Below are 19,111 nucleotides of genomic sequence, written 5' to 3'. Positions count from 1 at the left end.
CATTTATTTTAAAATTTTCGTTAACTCTAAGCTGTAAGTTGTTTTCTCAACTTGTCAACTTGAGGTCGCGAGCATCGGCATCTCAGTGTGGAGAGAGAGAGCGCTAGAACCCAGACTGCTACCCTCGAGACTCATAAGGCTTTCGAGGGTTTGAAAGAAATCAACTTACAGCTTAGAGTTAAAATAAAATTCAAACACTTGTGAGAAAAGATTATTAAATAAAGTTATTAATAAACGTTAAATAATTGGTTTATGAAAGTTCAGCCTCAGACCGCAGCATATGCCTGCTCTTTTTACTTCGAGGCGTAAAAAAAAAACAAAAAATTCCTCCAAACTTGTCTCCCTTGACATTGACGATACCAGAATAGCGCAGGGCTTTAGCTTCTCTCTTCCTTCTGTCCTATCCTCTTTCGGTCGCAAGCTCTTGCTTGTACATAGGGTAGTCCTATTTTAGAGCCGGCCCGCCCTTAGCTTGGCGCCGGCCGGATCCGCGAATGTTCCGTCTGCGTTATGTTAACTTGTTTAGTCTGTTTGTTTTCAGTCTCTTTTCTCATTCATCTATCTCTCTCCCTCTGGTAGTATAAGCATTAAGCAGGGTACATTCTATTCTATTCTAATAGGCCCCATTGGTTCCATCTGAAAAGATCTTAAAACTACCTGTCATCAAGAAAAAGATCGAGATAAATCTTCATTTCTGAAAGAGGAAGGAAATTTATTTCATTTTTGGTTATGTACCTATACTACCTATCTACTCGTAGGTAGTAATTATTAAAGAGATTTTACATTTCCCATACCTATACTACCTATCTACTCGTAGGTAGTAATTATTAAAGAGATTTTACACTTCCCAAAAACTATAACGATTGCTAAGGACAAAATTTTGGTTTCTGCTCATGCAGAGAAGCTCAGAATTGGAATGATCAGTTCAGCAATGTGATACCAACTCGTAGGTAGTAATTATTAAAGAGATTTTACACTTCCCAAAAACTATAACGATTGCTAAGGATAAAATTTTGGTTTCTGCTCATGCGAATGATCAGTTCAGCCATGTGATACAGACAGTTTCATCAAAATCATCTGACGCCTTTATTTCCTTACTCATCATCGTCAATACCATTATCATCATAGCCTTCTTCATTATACCCGGGGTTCGCAATTGACACTTTATTTCCCCTCAATGTGTTTTCATTCAATACAGGTTGAATGCTGTCTGGAGTCTTTGCCAGCAAAGCTTGCAGATTGTTGACAAATTTCAATACGGACACTTTATACTGCATTGGGATTAAAGCAACCATATTCTCAACCATTTCTCGGAAGGCCGCTACAACCTTGAGGGCGAGGGTTCGTACGAAATTGGATGCAAGTTGATTGACGGCACTTAGTGAGAATTGGTTGGTCACAGTAGCAGAACCTTCATTGACCGCAGCAGTGGCAACTTCCAGGGGATTAGGCAACATGTTGAGAGGCTCTGGCAGCCCTTTGGCTTTTGGAATTAAGTTATTCTGGGACAACATGTTGAGAGGGCTTCCTTGGAGGTTTTTCTTAGGCGAGATTCCCGGATTGACGTTAGCTCGATAAGCGCTAAAAATACACATATAAAAGATAATATTAATAATGGCGCATACTTAAAACACATGGCTTCCGAGTTTAATAGATAGGTAGTAACTTCTGGAAGTTAACATATATAACGATTGCTAAGGATAAAATTTTGGTTTCTGCTCATGCAGAGAAGCTCAGAATTGGAATGATCAGTTCAGCCATGTGATACAGGATACAGACATCAGTTTCATCAAAATCATCTGACGCCTTTATTTCCTTACTCACGGTAAATATCCCAGGGTTTGATATTAATATGCCCAGGGTTCGCAATTGACGCTCCTTTTCCCGTCAATGTGTCTTGATTCAATACAGGTGGAATGTTCACAGTAGCAGAACCTTCAACAGCGGCGGCACCTTCCACGGGATTAGGCAAGATGTTGAGAGGGGTTCCTTGGAGGTTTGTCTTAGCCGAGATTCCCAGATTGGCGTTAGCTCGAAAAGCGCTAAAAATACACATATAAAAGATAATATTAATAATGGCGCATACTTAAAACACATGGCTTCCGAGTTTAACAGATAGGTAGTAACTTCTGGAAGTAACGTTTTTTAGGTACATCTACGTAATATTTTTTGCAACTTTTGAAACCCTTAATTGATTTGATTGAAGAATAGCAATTCAGATAAAAGCCACACCCAAATTTGCTCCACTCCTACACTTTGCAGAGGGAGTAAAACCACTGCTGAATAAACAAAAATAACAGAAAATCTGATAAATATAAATTATATAACTTACGAAACTAAAACACCATTGCTGACCAGACAGAAGACAAGACAGAGCATCAGTGCATTGAGCATTCTCTTCATCTTGAAAAAACAAGAACGAATCAACTAGAAGATTTCTGGAGATAGAAACGAGTGATCGTACTTATTTATCAGAAAGACCAAGAACTTTATCAGCAAAGATTACTGGAATACAGTTGGGTGTCGAACATTTTCCGAGTATAAATACCTAAAGATGGTAACGTTGAGTAAGGTTTTTGCTGGGAGCTCATTAGTCCACATGCTTTTTGATTTGAAAACAAATAAATCACCATTGTTTTTAGCCCGTCCTTCCTTTATTAAATTACAATAGTAATAATAAAAGGCATAAGGGACAGACTAGTGTATTCGCTTCGGTGTCGTCCGTGTGTCTGTCTGTGTGTCTGACTCCATAGAAGGACTTATCCAAACCTAGTCGACCTATATATCAAATTAAAGGTCTTTTAACCAGGAACACGACAGTGGTGGTGCCAAAAAAACTGGTTTTTGGGGGATTTTTTTTACATTTTCTCACACAAATGAGCTCTGATCTTGAAATTTGTCGCGGCGACCTATGAACTCAAAGCGAGAAAGTTTTAGATAACACTTCAGTCGATCATTTGAGACCGGTTTTAGCGTCACCTGCGTTAAGGTACGCCGAGAAAGGCCAATAAATGGATGGGTGACTTAAACATTATATTGGGAATAAAGGGATAACGGGCTCTAGTCTTGATTTTATTTAAATCATTACATGAAAGTAAAATCGAAAAATCAAATCAAGAATAATAATAAACTGAAGATTAAACAAATTAGGTAGGTAGGTACATAGATACTGATTTTCTCTAATCACGATCCAATAAACTACCTACTGGCTAAAAAATTCCCGGAGGGACGGGCCCAGTTTGTTTTCATGTACGTATGAGAGGGAAAAGAAGAAAGAAAAAAATCTACTAATTATTTCAAAAGAAATTTTGTTCAAACAATATCAATGTTTTTGAAGTGATCTACATAAATGACAAATGAATTGTAAACATGATAGTTTGGAGTTAAAATGCGTCAAACATTCCTTCTTAATTTGCAGATGTGTACTTAATTACTCCAAGGTTTGCTTTGTTGTTTTGAACAAAACAAACCTTGGAATAATTACCTCCTTCATGTTATCCATCAACTAACACGAAAGAATATACCCACCCAAAGCTCGAGTGTGTACTCTAATAAAAAAAAGGTCAGGACCTGGTAGTCCCATTAAAGAAAGCATAAACCGATATTTCAACATAAAATAAATTAAAATTTATTTGTATACAAAATATAATATTTTTCTAAACAAAAGTCAAATAGCATTCATGGAGCTCAGAATTGTTCACATCTCTAATGAACAGTTGAAAATGGTTCGCCAACTCAGTTAGCTTGGAGGGTAGCACCTCTGTTTTGTAAGCACTAAGTCGTGCAGTTGTGGGTTCGATTCCCGCCCGGGGCGAACTTATCCTGAACAGATAAGGTTCGACCTCGGAACGGTTGGTTTGCTCCTATCTTGTCATCGCCCTCTCTTGGATTTCGGGACTTTCAGACCTCCGGAGTAATAATTCTCTTGAGAAAGAAAGTTCAATTTGGCTGTTGTAGTAGCGGCTTCAGCTGTAGCCGAATGATGATGGCAGAATAAAGAAAGGATATCTTTTCTTTTTTTCTGCCATACACCGGGGTGATGGTCTCTAGCCATGTTTAATTGGGTTATCCTGAACCTCAGTCAACCATCCTGAGAACTTGTGCTTGTTCTTTAAAAGCAGAGAGAACCTTTTGAAAACTGCCAGCTAGCTAGAGGGTAATTTGGTCAGTTCCTCTATCTCTTCATCTCTTCTCTACCTTGTATGTCTGTTCTAATCTTACAGGTCACGAGGCTACTTGGTCAGGTATTAGTGTGACCAGTTGATTGCTATTCTCCACTAACTCCGACACTGATACGCGTCCCCTCTGCTTGATGAAGGTCGCCACTGAGTTGAGCTCCTCCTGGGAAATGTATATGAACTTGCCCCGGTCATCGATAACACCTGTGAAAATATTAAAAAAAAGTAATTAAGTTTGCGATTCGGATCAAAAGTTATTAAGCTTGTCAGCTCCCATGGCGTAGTGGTCACTGCGCTCGCCTTGCACACGAGAGACCCGAGTTCGATTTCCGTCGGGATCAAAAAATTTGCATCATTTCCTTAACAGATAAAGTTTGTTTTCTGAACGGCTGGCCTTCTCCTATCCTGTGCTCCTTCTCTCTTCGATTTAGGTTAGGATAAGACTTCCTTTAATCAAAGGTGCTGAATATGTAGTGGGAAAAATCCTACAATGCTGCAGTGAGCACCAAAGTTGTGACATAATAACACAAAGAAATTGCATTTACATTTTACAAGTCTCGTTTCGTTATCTCTATCCTTTTTCTTTCTCTCCATACCGTGTTTCTCTCCTCTTCCTTTCTCTCTTTCTCTTTATCTCTCTTTCTCTCCCTCCCTCTCTCTCTCTATTCCTCCAGAAAAAAAGGGACAAGGAGATTCACAAACAAACCGAAAGGGATTTATAGTTTTATATTAACTTCAATTCAAATGTAATCCAAAACGGATTATTTGTAATTTAGTACCTATCCTTGGGTAAAGCAGTTTTACCCAAGGATAGGTACAAGGATGTTTTTATTTCGAATTATTTCATTGGTATTTGTTCTTTTTTTTTATTTGATGCAAAATAGTTTTTTGTTTGGGGGGGGGTGTGCATGCCTTTGTTCCAGGTAAAAATCGGGAAATCCGTATTTTTTCACCATTTAAAAAAAGTCAAATGTCGATGTCACTATTGTGGATAGGGAGGGTGAAAATAGCGGGGGTATTGTGTATAAATTATGAAATGACCACAACGTCACATACCACCCAAATTTCTCCAAAACCAGAAAAAAGGGGGGAAAGAGAGGGGAAATGTGACATGGCTCCCTGAAATAATTTGGGAACACACCCCCCTTTTTAAATAAATTAATATTCGCTCCACAGCAGAAATTAAAATAATGTTTTGTGGTAGATTAAAATTAATGGGAGTAAATTATGAAATGACCACAACGTCACATACCACCCAAATTTCTCCAAAACCAGAAAAAAGGGGGGAAAGAGAGGGGAAATGTGACATTGCTCCCTGAAATAATTCGGGAACACACCCCCCTTTTAAATAAATTAATATTCGCTCCCCAGCAGAAATTAAAATAATGTTTTGTGGTAGATTAAAATTAATGGGAGTACCTATTATGTAATATGTATGTATTTAGTGGTGGGATTGTGTAATTATGTATGTACTAGTGTTGGTTTTATGTATTTATGTAGTGAATAGTGGAGGGGGAACATAATGTACAAATCAACAAGCTGGGCCCGTCCCTCCGGGAATTTTTTGGGCCGTAGTCCGTAGTTTATTCGATCGTGGTTAAAGAATAGCTACGTACCTACCTAATTTGTTTAATATTCAGTTTATTATTATTATTATTATTGATTTGATTTTTGATTTTACTTTCATGTAATGATTTAAAATCAAGACTAGAGCCCGTTCTCCCTTTTAAAGTACCATTGGGGGTACTTATATAGGAACAAAAGGAAGATATTTTTATAGTTACATTAAAATAAACCATTCTCATTATTATTATTATGTTTCCTAATAACTACCAATATAATGTTCAAGTCACCCATCCATTTATTGGCCTTTCTCAGCGGAGACTAGAGCCCGTTCTCCCTTTATTCCCAATATAAGGTTTAAGTCACCCATCCATTTATTGGCCTTACTCGGCGTAGCTTAACACAGGTGACGCTAAAACCGGTCTTAAATTATCGACTGAAGTGTTATCTAAAACTTTCTCGCTTTGAGTTCATAGATCATCGCGACAAATTTCAAGATCAGAGCTCATTTGTGTGAGAAAATGTAAAAAAAAAAAAAATCCCCCCAAAACCAGTTTTCGTGTTCCTGGTAGAAAGACCTTTAATTTGATATATAGGTCGACCAGGTTTGGATAAGTCCTTCTATGGGGACAGACAGACACCGGAGCGAATACAATAGTCCGTCCACTATACCTTTTATTAGGTATTAGTAATAATAAAGGAAGGACGGACTAAAAATGCCTCGCTACATGTTTAAAATATATCTAAAGCTATGTGTGTAAACAGGGTCTAATATATTTTTCAATTTGAATAAACGAGAGGTTCAGTGCAAAAAGGCCCCTGCGAGGTCCCCACGCCACGGGTCCCATCGGTCCCAAAATCCAACGAGCAATGAGTATTTTTCTTTCCCAATTTTCTCTTCTTTATTTCTTTCCTTTTTACTATAATCCCCTCTTTTTCCAGCTTTGTTTCTCCTCTCACCTCTCTTCTGTATTTTTCTTCCTTTATCACAATCTCTTCTCTCCTCTCGTTCTCTTGTTTAGACTGCGGGAGTAAAGGGATTTTTCAGTCTCATTCTGGCAGTATAAGCAGGGTATATTCTATTATTTCCTTTTTACTGTAATCCCCTCTATTCCAAACTTTTTCTCCTCCCTCTTCTCTTCTATATTTTCCCCTCCTTTATCTCTTTTCTTTCCCCCCCTCGAATTTCATTCCCTGGGAGAGAGAACCTTTTGAAAACTGCCAGCTAGCTAGAGGGTAATTTGGTCAGTTCCTCTATCTCTTCATCTCTTCTCTACCTTGTCTGTTTGTTCTAATCTTACAGGTCACGTGGTAACCTGGTCAGGTATTAGTGTGACCAGTTGATTGCTATTGTCCACTTGTCCGTTGTAATCTTTTCCTACCTTGTCTGTCCGTTCTAATCTTACAGGCCACGAGGCTACTTGGTCAGGTATTAGTGTGACCAGTTGATTGCTATTGTCCACTTGTCCGTTCTAATCTTTTCCTACCTTGTCTGTCCGTTCTAATCTTACAGGTCACGAGGCTATTTGGTCAGGTATTAGTGTGACCAGTTGATTGCTATTCTCCACTAACTCCGACACTGATACGCGTCCCTTCTGCTTGATGAAGGTCGCCACTGAGTTGAGCTCCTCCTGGGAAATGTATATGAACTTGCCCCGGTCATCGATGACACCTGTGAAAATATAAAAAAAAAGTAATTAAGTTTGCGATTCGGATCAAAAGTTATTGAGTTTGTCAGCTCCCATGACGTAGTGGTCACTGCGCTCGCCTTGCACGCGAGAGACCCGGGTTCGATTTCCGTGAGGCTACTTGGTCAGGTATTAGTGTGACCAGTTGATTGCTATTCTCCACTAACTCCGACACTGATACGCGTCCCCTCTGCTTGATGAAGGTCGCCACTGAGTTGAGCTCCTCCTGGGAAATGTATATGAACTTGCCCCGGTCATCGATAACACCTGTGAAAATATTTAAAAAAAAGTACTTAATTAAGTTTGCGATTCGGATCAAAAGTTATTAAGCTTGTCAGCTCCCATGGCGTAGTGGTCACTGCGCTCGCCTTGCACGTGAGAGACCCGGGTTCGATTTCCGTCGGGATCAAAAAATTTGCATCATTTCCATAACAGATAAAGTTGTTTTCTGAACGGCTGGCCTTCTCCTACCCTGTGCTCCTTCTCTCTTCGATTTAGGATAAGACTTCCTCTAAGCTGTGTCTACACAGAGTCCACCGGTCGTCGATCAACTATGTAAGGACACAGCAGATGAAAAAAAAAAAAAAAAAAAACAACAAAAAAAAAAAAAAAAAAAACATACCTGTAAGAGCTCCGGTTTTTTGCAGCTCGACAATTCGATCGATCACACTTTGTGTTTTCATTCGGAACAAGGCGGCCAAATCCTCCATGACTACAACTTTGTTTTGCTGAAATCAATATGAATAGATCGTGGTTAAGTACTCGTCTGATAAGCGAGAGGATATGAGTTCGAATTTACCTCAGCACAGGAACTGACATCATATTACGTTAGAATCGGCACATACTCTATAGAAAACAAACAGGCAGGATTCAAAGACAGTAGTTAGGACAAAACCTTCACTGCCATGGTTACTATTGCTACTACAATAACACAGCAGTTTGGCGTATTTTTTTTTTCTTCTTTTCTTTAAAAGGTTTGATAGAGCTAAGGTCTTATCGTCCCGAAATCGAACAGAGAAGGAAGACAGGATAGGAGAAAGCAAGCCGTTCCGAGAGCGAACATTATCCGGTCAGGATAAAATCCGCCCCAAGGCGAGAATCGAACCCACAGCCTAGCGCTTACAAGGCAGACGCGGACGCGGCGTAAGGTTACTCACTTGAATATGTGTGATGAATCTCTCCAGCAGATTCTTCGCATCCTCCTCATCTTCGAGCTCATCATATCCTTCTTCTTCCACACTGAATCCTTGCTTCAACTTCAAATACTCCTCCAACTCCTGTTTCTCTCGCTCTTCTCGGATCTTCTTTTCTTCCTCTTCCCTTTTCCTTTCCGCTTCTTCCTCTTTGAGTTGCTGTTTCTTCTTTTCCTCTTCCTCTATCTCCTGTTGCTTCTTATTTTCGGCTCTCTCTTGTTGCTCTTGCTACATCGTCTCTCGGAAAACAAATAAATCACCATTGTTTTTAGTCCGTCCTTCCTTTATTAAATTACAATAGTAATAATAAAAGGCATAAGGAACGGACTAGTGTATTCGCTTCGGTGTCGTGTGTCGGGCTCTAGTCTTAATTTTATTTAAATCATTACATGAAAGTAAAATCGAAAAATCAAATCAAGAATAATAATAAACTGAAGATTAAACAAATTAGGTAGGTAGGTACATAGATACTGATTTTCTCTAATCACGATCCAATAAACTACCTACTGGCTAAAAAATTCCCGGAGGGACGGGCCCAGTTTGTTTTCATGTACGTATGAGAGGGAAAAGAAGAAAGAAAAAAAATCTACTGATTATTTCAAAAGGAAATGTGTTCAAACAATATTAATGTTTTTGAAGTGATCTACATAAATGACAAATGAATTGTAAACATGATAGTTTGGAGTTAAAATGCGTCAAACATTCCTTCTTAATTTGCAGATGTGTACTTAATTACTCCAAGGTTTGCTTTGTTGTTTTGAACAAAACAAACCTTGGAATAATTACCTCCTTCATGTTATCCATCAACTAACACGAAAGAATATACCCACCCAAAGCTCGAGTGTGTACTCTAATAAAAAAAAGGTCAGGACCTGGTAGTCCCATTAAAGAAAGCATAAACCGATATTTCAACATAAAATAAATTAAAATTTATTTGTATACAACTCTCCAGCAGATTCTTCGCATCCTCCTCATCTTCGAGCTCATCATATCCTTCTTCTTCCACACTGAATCCTTGCTTCAACTTCAAATACTCCTCCAACTCCTGCTTCTCTCGCTCTTCTCGGATCTTCTTTTCTTCCTCTTCCCTTTTCCTTTCCGCTTCTTCCTCTTTGAGTTGCTGTTTCTTCTTTTCCTCTTCCTCTATCTCCTGTTGCTTCTTCTTTTCGGCTCTCTCTTGTTGCTCTTGCTACAAAAAAATAAAAATAAATAAAAATGAACAAAAATCTTTTACAGCTCATGAGAATATTAGAAAGGAACCATATAACTGGGGTATTCCATGAACACTCTACATTTTCTTTCTTTTTTCAAGAGCAAGAGGAAATCTTGGGAGTTAGAAGTTGAATTATAACATAAAAAAGGCCCATTTTTGCTAACTTCACTTTTTTCTCTCTTTTCAAAGATCTAAGTATCATACCGTTAAGTAATTGACCATATAACTGGGGTATTCCATGAACACTCTACATTTTCTTTCTTTTTTCAAGAGCAAGAGGAAATCTTGGGAGTTAGAAGTTGAATCATAACATAAAAAAGGCCCATTTTTGCTAACTTCACTTTTTTCTCTCTTTTCAAAGATCTATCATACCGTTAAGTAATTGATCTAAATATCAAGAGAATTTACATGCAAAGCTTTAGAAAAAAAATAATACCTCACGTTGTGCTTTCTTGGCAGCCTTGGCTTCCAGTTTGGCCAACTTCTTGGTTCCCACTTTTTTGTCCCCAATGTCCAACAAGGGTCTGGTAGGTTGATCATTATCTTCCTCTCCTTCACCATCATCTTCCCTTTCGTCTCCTCCACTGTCCAATCCTGTTCTATTAAAAAAAAAAAATAATAATAATAATAATAATAATAAAAAAATGACTGGTTGTGAGGACATCTTCTATTTGAAAACAGTGCTTTAAAGGGAGACTTAATCTATGACTCTCTCAAGTCACATGGGTAATTTAAAAAGCTTTTTCCATGATAAATATGATTTTCTATCTAACAATCATAGCTGTTGATTTATTTTATTTCTACAAACCTGTCCTAGCAGCTCTCATTCTTGATCTTGCATTGTTCCTGTTGGTTAGAATTGCATTCATCCTCTGAGTTGTTCCTGGTAGTGGGACATCTTCACTGATCCCTGAAATAAGATGGAATATATTGAAATAAATAGGGCTTTGGACCTGACTGGAGAAAAAAAAAATCTTTGGACTTTGTTTTGTTTTGGAATATATGACTACCTACTCTTCGATTTTGTCTTCCATGATTCTTCTTTGTATGCAGTCTCGGCGTAGAATATGCCCCAACCAGTTTGCCTTTCTCTTCTTGATGGTTATCTATTATTGAGTAGGTATCTATTATTGAGTAATTGACACAATGAGGTTGTTCCTGGTAGTGGGACATCTTCACTGATCCCTGAAATAAGATGGAATATATTGAAATAAATAGGGCTTTGGACCTGACTGGAGAGAGAAAAAAAATCTTTGGACTTTGTTTAGTTTTGGAATATATGACTACCTACTCTAGGTATCTATTATTGAGTAATTGACACAATTCTTTAAACTCTTTAAAGGATAACTTTCAAACTAACTAAGTATGCTTAATATGATTACCTACTACCCACTGATCTGCTTGGAAACAAACTTACCAGAGCCTTGTTTCTTAAAAACATAAAACACGAGACCTATGACAGTAACTGCTGAGAATATGGACAGATAAAGGTACAGATCATATTCCTCCATTGTTTACTGTTGTCACTTGTCCGCAACTTTGCTGGGTATCCTGTATATGAGATTTCTGCTGGCTTGTCTCCTGAAAAAATAAAAATAAATAAAAAATAACACAGAGCTTCATTAGCTGGAGACAGAACATTGGACTATTGGAGATCTCCAATAGTTCAATCAGTTACATGTCCTGAATACCTTAAATCTTTGTCCCAACTAGTTTTTATTTGATAAAATCATCCATAAATAAGTGAAGATCTCCAATAGTTCAATCAGTTACATGTCCTGAATACCTTAAATCTTTGTCCCAACTAGTTTTTATTTGATAAAATCATTCATATTAAGTGTAGAAGCATGCTTTCATGAAAGAAGCTAGTTGGGATGGAGTATGAGCTGCTTTATTAACTCCTGGGGTTTACAATCTCATGTTAACTTTTGTTGGGTACTCTAAAGGTCTATTCCCACTTGTCATTCGGAAAAGATGTCATGTGTGGTGGGAGCACTCTCATTTAATTTATCTAGTGCCTGCAGGACAATCAGGAAAAATTGGATGAAACTTATGACAACTGGGTATGGACTTTAAGGATATTTTCCATGTAGCTATCTGCACTTGTCTCAGAGCTTAAATACTTTTCTTGTGGAGACTGTGGACTAGTGTGGACCCAGGGGTAGTTCTTTAAAATTGGTGTATCTCACACAAATGAGCTCTGATCTTGAAATTTGTCGCGGCGACCTATGAACTCAAAGCGAGAAAGTTTTAGATAACACTTCAGTCGATCATTTGAGACCGGTTTTAGCGTCACCTGCGTTAAGGTACGCCGAGAAAGGCCAATAAATGGATGGGTGACTTAAACATTATATTGGGAATAAAGGGATGGTACGCCGAGAAAGGCCAATAAATGGATGGGTGACTTAAACATTATATTGGGAATAAAGGGAGAACGGGCTCTAGTCTTGATTTTATTTAAATCATTACATGAAAGTAAAATCGAAAAATCAAATCAAGAATAATAATAAACTGAAGATTAAACAAATTAGGTAGGTAGGTACATAAATACTGATTTTCTCTAATCACGATCCAATAAACTACTGGCTAAAAAATTCCCGGAGGGACGGGCCCAGTTTGTTTTCATGTACGTATGAGAGGGAAAAGAAGAAAGAAGGTTTACAATCTCATGTTAACTTTTGTTGGGTACTCTAAAGGTCTATTCCCACTTGTCATTCGGAAAAGATCATGTCATGTGTGGTGGGAGCACTCTCATTTAAATTATCTAGTGCCTGCAGGACAATCAGGGAAAATTGGATGAAACTTATGACAAATGGGTACGGAATTTAAGGATATTTTCCATGTAGCTATCTGCACTTGTCTCAGAGCTTAAATACTTTTCTTCTAGGAGACTGTGGACCCAGGGGTAGTTCTTTAAAATTGGTGTACCAGCTGTTCAAAACCCATGTATCCTATGGAGTACCTACCTACGTACCTACTCTCTAATCTGATAGGTAGATGGATTTCTTTTTTACTAACCTCTGTGATATGTTAAGTATTATGTATGACTACGAAGTATACTGTCTGAAGTGCACTTTGTAGGCCAGAGCTTATATCAAGAACCAAATATTATATCAAGTGCAAGAGTGGATCAGTATCAGTGGACACGAAAGATTTTTTTTTTTTTCTTTTTTATCAAATTTCAAAATTTGTTCCAAAATCCGGATATTAATCCATCCATCATATTCACATCCACACGCAATCGCCAACGAGTAAATAAAAAAAAAAATCTGTACGGTAATTCACATATCATACGGACTTTCGTCAAATGTACGATAATTCAATCACGTTTCAATCTGGCAACGTCGTGAAAGGTATTACTCGTTGGCAAAACAAATCGAGTGTCAACAACACCAATGAGCAGCAGCAGCTAGTTCTTCTCTACTTCTTCAGAAAGAACAGTTCCGTTCAGGAACGAACTTTTTCAAAGAACAAGTTCCTACAGTTCGTTCGTACGTTCTTTTCCCATCTCTAACTTCTACGTCAAATGTACGATAATTCAATCACGTTTCAATCTGGCAACGTCGTGAAAGGTATTACTCGTTGGCAAAACAAATCGAGTGTCAACATTTCAACAACACCAATGAGCAGCTAGTTAGCCTAGTTCTTCTCTTTCTCTTTTGAAATTCAAAATTAAGCATGGCTGTCGGCAAAAATAAAGGACTTGCCAAAAGTGGTAAGAAGGGAGTTAAAAAGAAGATGTAAGTATTCATTCAGTTTATATCGCTTTCTAATGCTCTTGTCCAGTTTTCCAGAGGGTCACTTTTACTTTTTCACTCCGGATGACTTGGATGAAATAGGATAAGTCCAGTTTTCCAGAGGGTCACTTTTACTTTTTCACTCCGGATGACTTGGATGAAATAGGATGTCCAGTTTTCCAGAGGGTCACTTTTACTTTTTCACTCCGGATGACTTGGATGAAATAGGATAAAAGACACCCTACCAGATTCTCTTCAGGTTCTTGCAGGGTGTCGAGGAAAAGTAATGATTAGAAATTTGGGAAATAGGATAAAAGACACCCTACCAGATTCTCTTCTGGTTCTTGCAGGGTGTCGAGGAAAAGTAATGATTAGAAATTTGAATCTTCAATTATTTTCTAATCATTATTATGAAGTTCTATCCCATGAACACCTCTCATAATGTTCACTCTTTGTAGATTTACCATGTTTTATAAGGTAATCATTATTATGAAGTTCTATCCCATGAACACCTCTCATAATGTTCACTCTTAGTAGATTTACCATGTTTTATAATTTCCCATGTCCTTTGCAGTGTTGACCCCTTCACAAGAAAGGATTGGTATGATGTCAAGGCTTAATCATTATTATGAAGTTCTATCCCATGAACACCTCTCATAATGTTCACTCTTAGTAGATTTACCATGTTTTATAATTTCCCATCACAGAAGTTCTGAAAAATATGTTACCAAGTAGTATGTCCTTAGAAATATTACGTTACCGGTATGTGTGTGTGTGTATGTGTGTGTGTGTGTATGTGTGTGTGTGTGTGTGTGTGTGTGTGGGTCCTGTCTGTAAACAAAATATCTCGAGAACGGTAAGAGCTAGAGACTTGAAATTTGGTATGTATCTTTCAAATGTGACAAGAATGCGACACACAAAATATCTCGAGAACGGTAAGAGCTAGAGACTTGAAATTTGGTATGTAGCTGTCAAATGTGACAAGGATGCAACACTAAACTTTGGTTAAGACCGGTGCAACGCTTGACAGCATTTTACCACTTTTTGCGGTTTTAGGTGTAATTTAACAATATCTTGGGAACGGTATAAGCTAAAGACTTGAAATTTTGTATGTAGTTCACAAATGTGACAAGGATGAAACACAAAACGTTTGGTCAAAATAGGTGCTGCGGTTGGCGGTATTTTGACCGCTTTTTGGCGGTTTTCAGCTATATTGACTAAACAGTTAGAAATATTGTAAATGTTACAACAGAACACCCAAATAAGCACCATTCAATAGGATAAGGAAAGTCGTGTGATGTTCACACCAGATTTTTTTTTTATTATTATTATTTTCTTACAGGTCAGACAAATCAGAAAGAAAATGGTTGAGATTATTATCAATGAAGTAGTCAAAAGCGATTTGAAGGAAGTAGTCAACAAACTCCTGCCCGATTCCATTGCAAAGGAAATTGAAAAGAAATGTCAAGGCATCTACCCCCTTCATGATGTTTTCATCCGCAAGGTAACTGTATTTTTATTTTTATTATTATTTACTTTATCCAAATAGTGTTGCTTCTGGGGATTAATCTCCATCATCAATTAATCACGGACCTTTTCCCATCTTGAGGTTCATTCAGACTGTAAATTCCCCACTAACCCACTTGTTTATATGTAAAAGTATGATAAAAACTTTACCTAAAGATAGAATGACATCTAATAATTGCCTACTAATATTATTATCCCCTAAACCCTAAATAACCTGAAAAATGAGCTTAATTAATATAATAACAAAAATAAATAAACCTTCCAATCCACTAATTACTACAAATCTAATAATAGTAAAAATTAAACCTACCTTTAAAAACATGAGATGCAACACATCCCCAATATGGGACACAGCATCTCATTAACTCTTTTTTTTCTATCTTTTCCTTCTCTATTTTCCCCTATTCTTTCTTCAGTTACATATTTTTTTCTTTTTCTTTATTGTTATTTCTTTTAATTTATTATGTTATGGCTGTCCATGAATTGTAAATAAATATACTTGAGTATTTTGTTGAAAAAAAGGGGGTACCAGGATTTTTGGGGCATAAATTATCTTGGTAAATTTAAATGAGAAAATTGTTGTTTAAAGATTGTTTTATTTTTGAAATTAAAATTCTAGTAATGTCAAATATAGAGCAAATTTCCACTGATTGTGATCTTAAATAATGGACTTTATTGTGTTGTTTTCAGGTCAAAGTTCTCAAGAAGCCCAGATTTGAATTGAGCAAACTGTTGGAATTACATGGAGAAGGCAAGGGAGGAGCTACCATTGATGAGTCTGGTGAAACAGTAGACAGACCTGAGGGTTACGAACCACCTGTACAAGAAGCTGTCTAAGAACTGATTCACTCCAACAGCCACAAATCTTTTCCATCTTATATGTAAAACCTCACATGATTCAGAGGTTAAAATGTGTTATCTATTATTATTTTATATTATAACAAAATAAAAGAAATTCAATGTTTCTTTAAAATTGATTATTTATTATTATTATTTTCCCCTTGAAACCTTTTAAAAGAAAAGTCTAAGATCTTCAGGGGTCCAATTTGTAGCATTTAAATTGTCTGGATCAGGTGTAAAATAAACTGGTTTTCTTATGGCTCTTATGTCACTAATTTTAAGTGGTTTATATTGATTGGAAATGATTGCTTTTTCATTACCTGTGTTGGGCAGCTGGGAACTTTTATTAATATCTTCCACTTGAGAGTCACTTAAAAAAGTATTGATTTGTGAACTTGACAAAATTTGACCCCTCATCTGGGAATATTTTGTACTGCATGGAGTGTTATATGGTGTATTGCTAGATTGTGAATTTGTGAAACTATGATTGATATTTTTTGTAGGAGTGTTAGTGGTCCTGATTTTGGCCAGATATGGGTTTCCTGTTCTTTTCCTTAGTTGATCAGAGACATATGCTAGTGTATGATAAACATTCAGTGAGGTGCATTGTGAAGTTGTTGAACTATCTTCAATGTTAACCTCTGGTTCATTGTCCACTGTTCTAGGGCTATCTTTTGGAAAAACCTCAAATTTGCTCACTTCTATTGTAGTTCTAATCATGTTATTGTCGTTTTTGTCTGGTAAAGTTCTGTTAGTGACTTCATTCCTTTCTATTCTGGGGACTGACATTGATTCACATTTTGACCTCTTATTAATGTTATTGTGTAATGGAACATTCCTGCCTTTTTGTGATTTAGAATTTTCTTCTTGAATATTACTTGTTATTGTCGTTTTTGTCTGGTAAAGTTCTGTTAGTGACTTCATTCCTTTCTATTCTGGGGACTGACATTGATTCACATTTTGACCTCATATTAATGTTATTGTGTAATGGAACATTCCTGCCTTTTTGTGATTTAGAATTTTCTTCTTGAATATTACTGATGTAGTCTGGTAAAGTTTTGAATGGTTTTTTAGGGAATGTTTTCAAGGATTTTATGAACCAATCATCATTTGCTTGTCCTGGTGAAGTTTCCTCATCTTTTGATAAATGATGTTTGGTTGATTTTCTTCTTGAATATTACTGATGTAGTCTGGTAAAGTTTTGAATGGTTTTTTAGGGAGTGTTTTCAAGGATTTTATGAACCAATCACCATTTGCTTGTCCTGGTGAAGTTTCCTCATCTTTTGATAAATGATGTTTGGTTAAGTTCCTTGGGTTTGGGGGAATTTTGAATGGGCTGGAAGATTCACTGTCACTGTTTGGCATCGTCATTATTTGAGCTTCAATAGTTTTGTTGTTCTGGGCCTCTTGAAAAATAGTTTCTATGGCAATTTTACTTTTCAATAGCAAAGGACTTTGACTACTGCTGTGTATATCAGGTTTGGTATATTTAGGAGGCGTCCGAAGTAAAAAGTCGTTTTGATTTGTGATATCAGTGCTATCTGTTTTATGTGGTTGCAGTAGAGACTGAGAGTTTAAATAATCATCCTGTAAGCACACATTTGAATCTAGTGGAACAATAAATTCTTCGTTGTCATCAGAAACCATTTCATTAGCAACATAACTCTCTTGTGGCATAGGATGGTATTTAATCTTGACCTCGTTTTGAGAAACTTCGTTTGTTTCTGTTGTGCTTGGTCCTCTTACTGATTCCTCCTGATGGCTTTTATTTGGACATTGAACATCCGTCTGATCATATTTTAGTGATGCATTATTTGTCCTCTCATCTGTCTGTTTTATATCAATACACGTATCTTGTTCCTTATCAAATGATAGTTCGAACTCTGTACAGTCTGATTCATCATCTTCAACATTTTCAATATATCTCGAGAACCACAACACCTAGAAAGCTGAAATTTGGTAGGCATATTCCTTTTATGGTCTAGGTGTGCAATAAGAAAGGATTTTGCTAAAATCTAAACCGACCCTGAGATATGATCAACCCTGTAAGCACACATTTGAATCTAGTGGAACAATAAATTCTTCGTTGTCATCAGAAACCATTTCATTAGCAACATAACTCTCTTGTGGTATAGGATGGTATTTAATCTTGAACTCGTTTTGAAAACTTTTCCTCGCTCGCCTAATATTTGAGTTTCGTTTATGTTTTTAGTTTGATAACTACAAGTTCGGCCATGCCTTTGTAATCTTGACCTCGTTTTGAGAAACTTCGTTTGTTTCTGTTGTGCTTGGTCCTCTTACTGATTCCTCCTGATGGCTTTTATTTGGATATTGAACATCTGTCTGATCACATTTTAGTGATGCATTATTTGTCCTCTCATCTGTCTGTTTTATATCAATACACGTATCTTGTTCCTTATGAAATGATAGTTCGAACTCTGTACAGTCTGATTCATCATCTTCAACATTTTCAATTTCATTTAGTGGTTCGTCTCCAATCATTCTTTCTGCCTTGCCTTGTGATGAGCTCAACTTGTCAATATTAAATTCGAACTCTTGTTCTGGTTTGTCATGAACAGCTGACTGAAGTTCTCTTTGTATATCTTGAAACTGAAAACAAGTTTTCTGCGAATCTCTGTCTTCACGAGGGTTATGCTCATTTATCTGCAAAAATTGACTTTCAACACTGTGGGGAAGGTCTTGTAATTGGTTTTCTGCAGGCTGAGTGTTCTTCATAGTTTCAACTTGGCTTTCATTTGGTGTTGACCTGCTTTCATTTGTCACTCTAACTAACAGTGGAGTATCACTGATCATTTCACATTCACCTTTTGTTTCTTCAAAGAGGGAAACATTATTCTGAGTAGTTGTTGTGTATGAAGTAAGTAAAGGTTGTTCACTTCCATTGGTGCTCCTTTGATCCACTGCAGGTGTTTTTACTAAGTTCTCATGGTCTTCCATTTTCTTGAAGGGAGAGCAGTATTCTACTTGCCTGAATAGCTTGTTCAGAGCATCTTTCAAGTTTTTAATTCGCTTCTTATCCTAGAAAAAAGTAGAGAATCTCATGGTCTTCCATTTTCTTGAAGGGAGAGCAGTATTCTACTTGCCTGAATAGCTTGTTCAGAGCATCTTTCAAGTTTTTAATTCGTTTCTTATCCTATAAAAAAGTAGAGAG

General features: G+C 37.0%; 3 protein-coding genes and 1 long non-coding RNA gene across 5 annotated transcripts in view; 1 reads left to right on the top strand and 3 right to left on the bottom strand.

Annotated features, from left to right (window-relative positions):
• Positions 1-816: 816 nt before the first annotated feature.
• On the bottom strand, positions 817-2,533 carry LOC103515010. The gene is made up of 3 exons (XM_008479929.3): positions 2,333-2,533; positions 1,052-1,581; positions 817-942 (listed from the first exon to the last, which is right to left on the bottom strand). Exons 1-2 carry the CDS (start codon positions 2,401-2,403, stop codon positions 1,095-1,097), a joined length of 558 nt encoding a protein of 185 aa, XP_008478151.1. The 5' UTR covers positions 2,404-2,533; the 3' UTR covers positions 817-942; positions 1,052-1,094.
• Positions 2,534-3,604: 1,071 nt separating this feature from the next.
• Positions 3,605-7,403, bottom strand: LOC113469848. Its single transcript, XR_003393138.1, has 3 exons — positions 7,229-7,403; positions 6,950-7,018; positions 3,605-4,128 (listed from the first exon to the last, which is right to left on the bottom strand). It is a non-coding gene; the product is annotated as an uncharacterized LOC113469848 (long non-coding RNA).
• Positions 7,404-7,456: 53 nt separating this feature from the next.
• On the bottom strand, positions 7,457-10,442 carry LOC103515016 (DDRGK domain-containing protein 1; the record flags this gene model as incomplete). Its single annotated transcript, XM_026827831.1, has 5 exons — positions 7,457-7,479; positions 7,526-7,696; positions 8,052-8,157; positions 8,587-8,850; positions 10,272-10,442. Coding segments are annotated over 5 exons (735 nt in total), but the record flags the coding sequence as incomplete, so codon positions are not given.
• Positions 10,443-13,453: 3,011 nt separating this feature from the next.
• Positions 13,454-19,111, top strand: part of LOC103515015 (40S ribosomal protein S3a) — a 10,609-nt gene continuing 4,951 nt past the window's right edge. Inside the window, exon 1 of one of the 2 annotated variants that reach the window (XM_026827834.1) lies at positions 13,454-13,575. In XM_026827834.1, coding sequence (XP_026683635.1) covers positions 13,514-13,575 — 62 coding nt within the window. In that variant the 5' untranslated portion in view covers positions 13,454-13,513. Of the gene's footprint in view, positions 13,576-14,022; positions 14,051-19,111 lie in introns of those variants that run through there. The other variant, XM_026827833.1, reaches the window with a different exon arrangement.

This window comes from Diaphorina citri, unplaced genomic scaffold (assembly GCF_000475195.1).
Source record: "Diaphorina citri unplaced genomic scaffold, Diaci psyllid genome assembly version 1.1 scaffold1258, whole genome shotgun sequence".
Classification (NCBI taxonomy): domain Eukaryota; kingdom Metazoa; phylum Arthropoda; class Insecta; order Hemiptera; family Psyllidae; genus Diaphorina; species Diaphorina citri.
The sequence above is the reverse complement of the archived record's forward strand: the minus strand, read 5'-3'. Positions and strand labels throughout refer to the sequence as shown.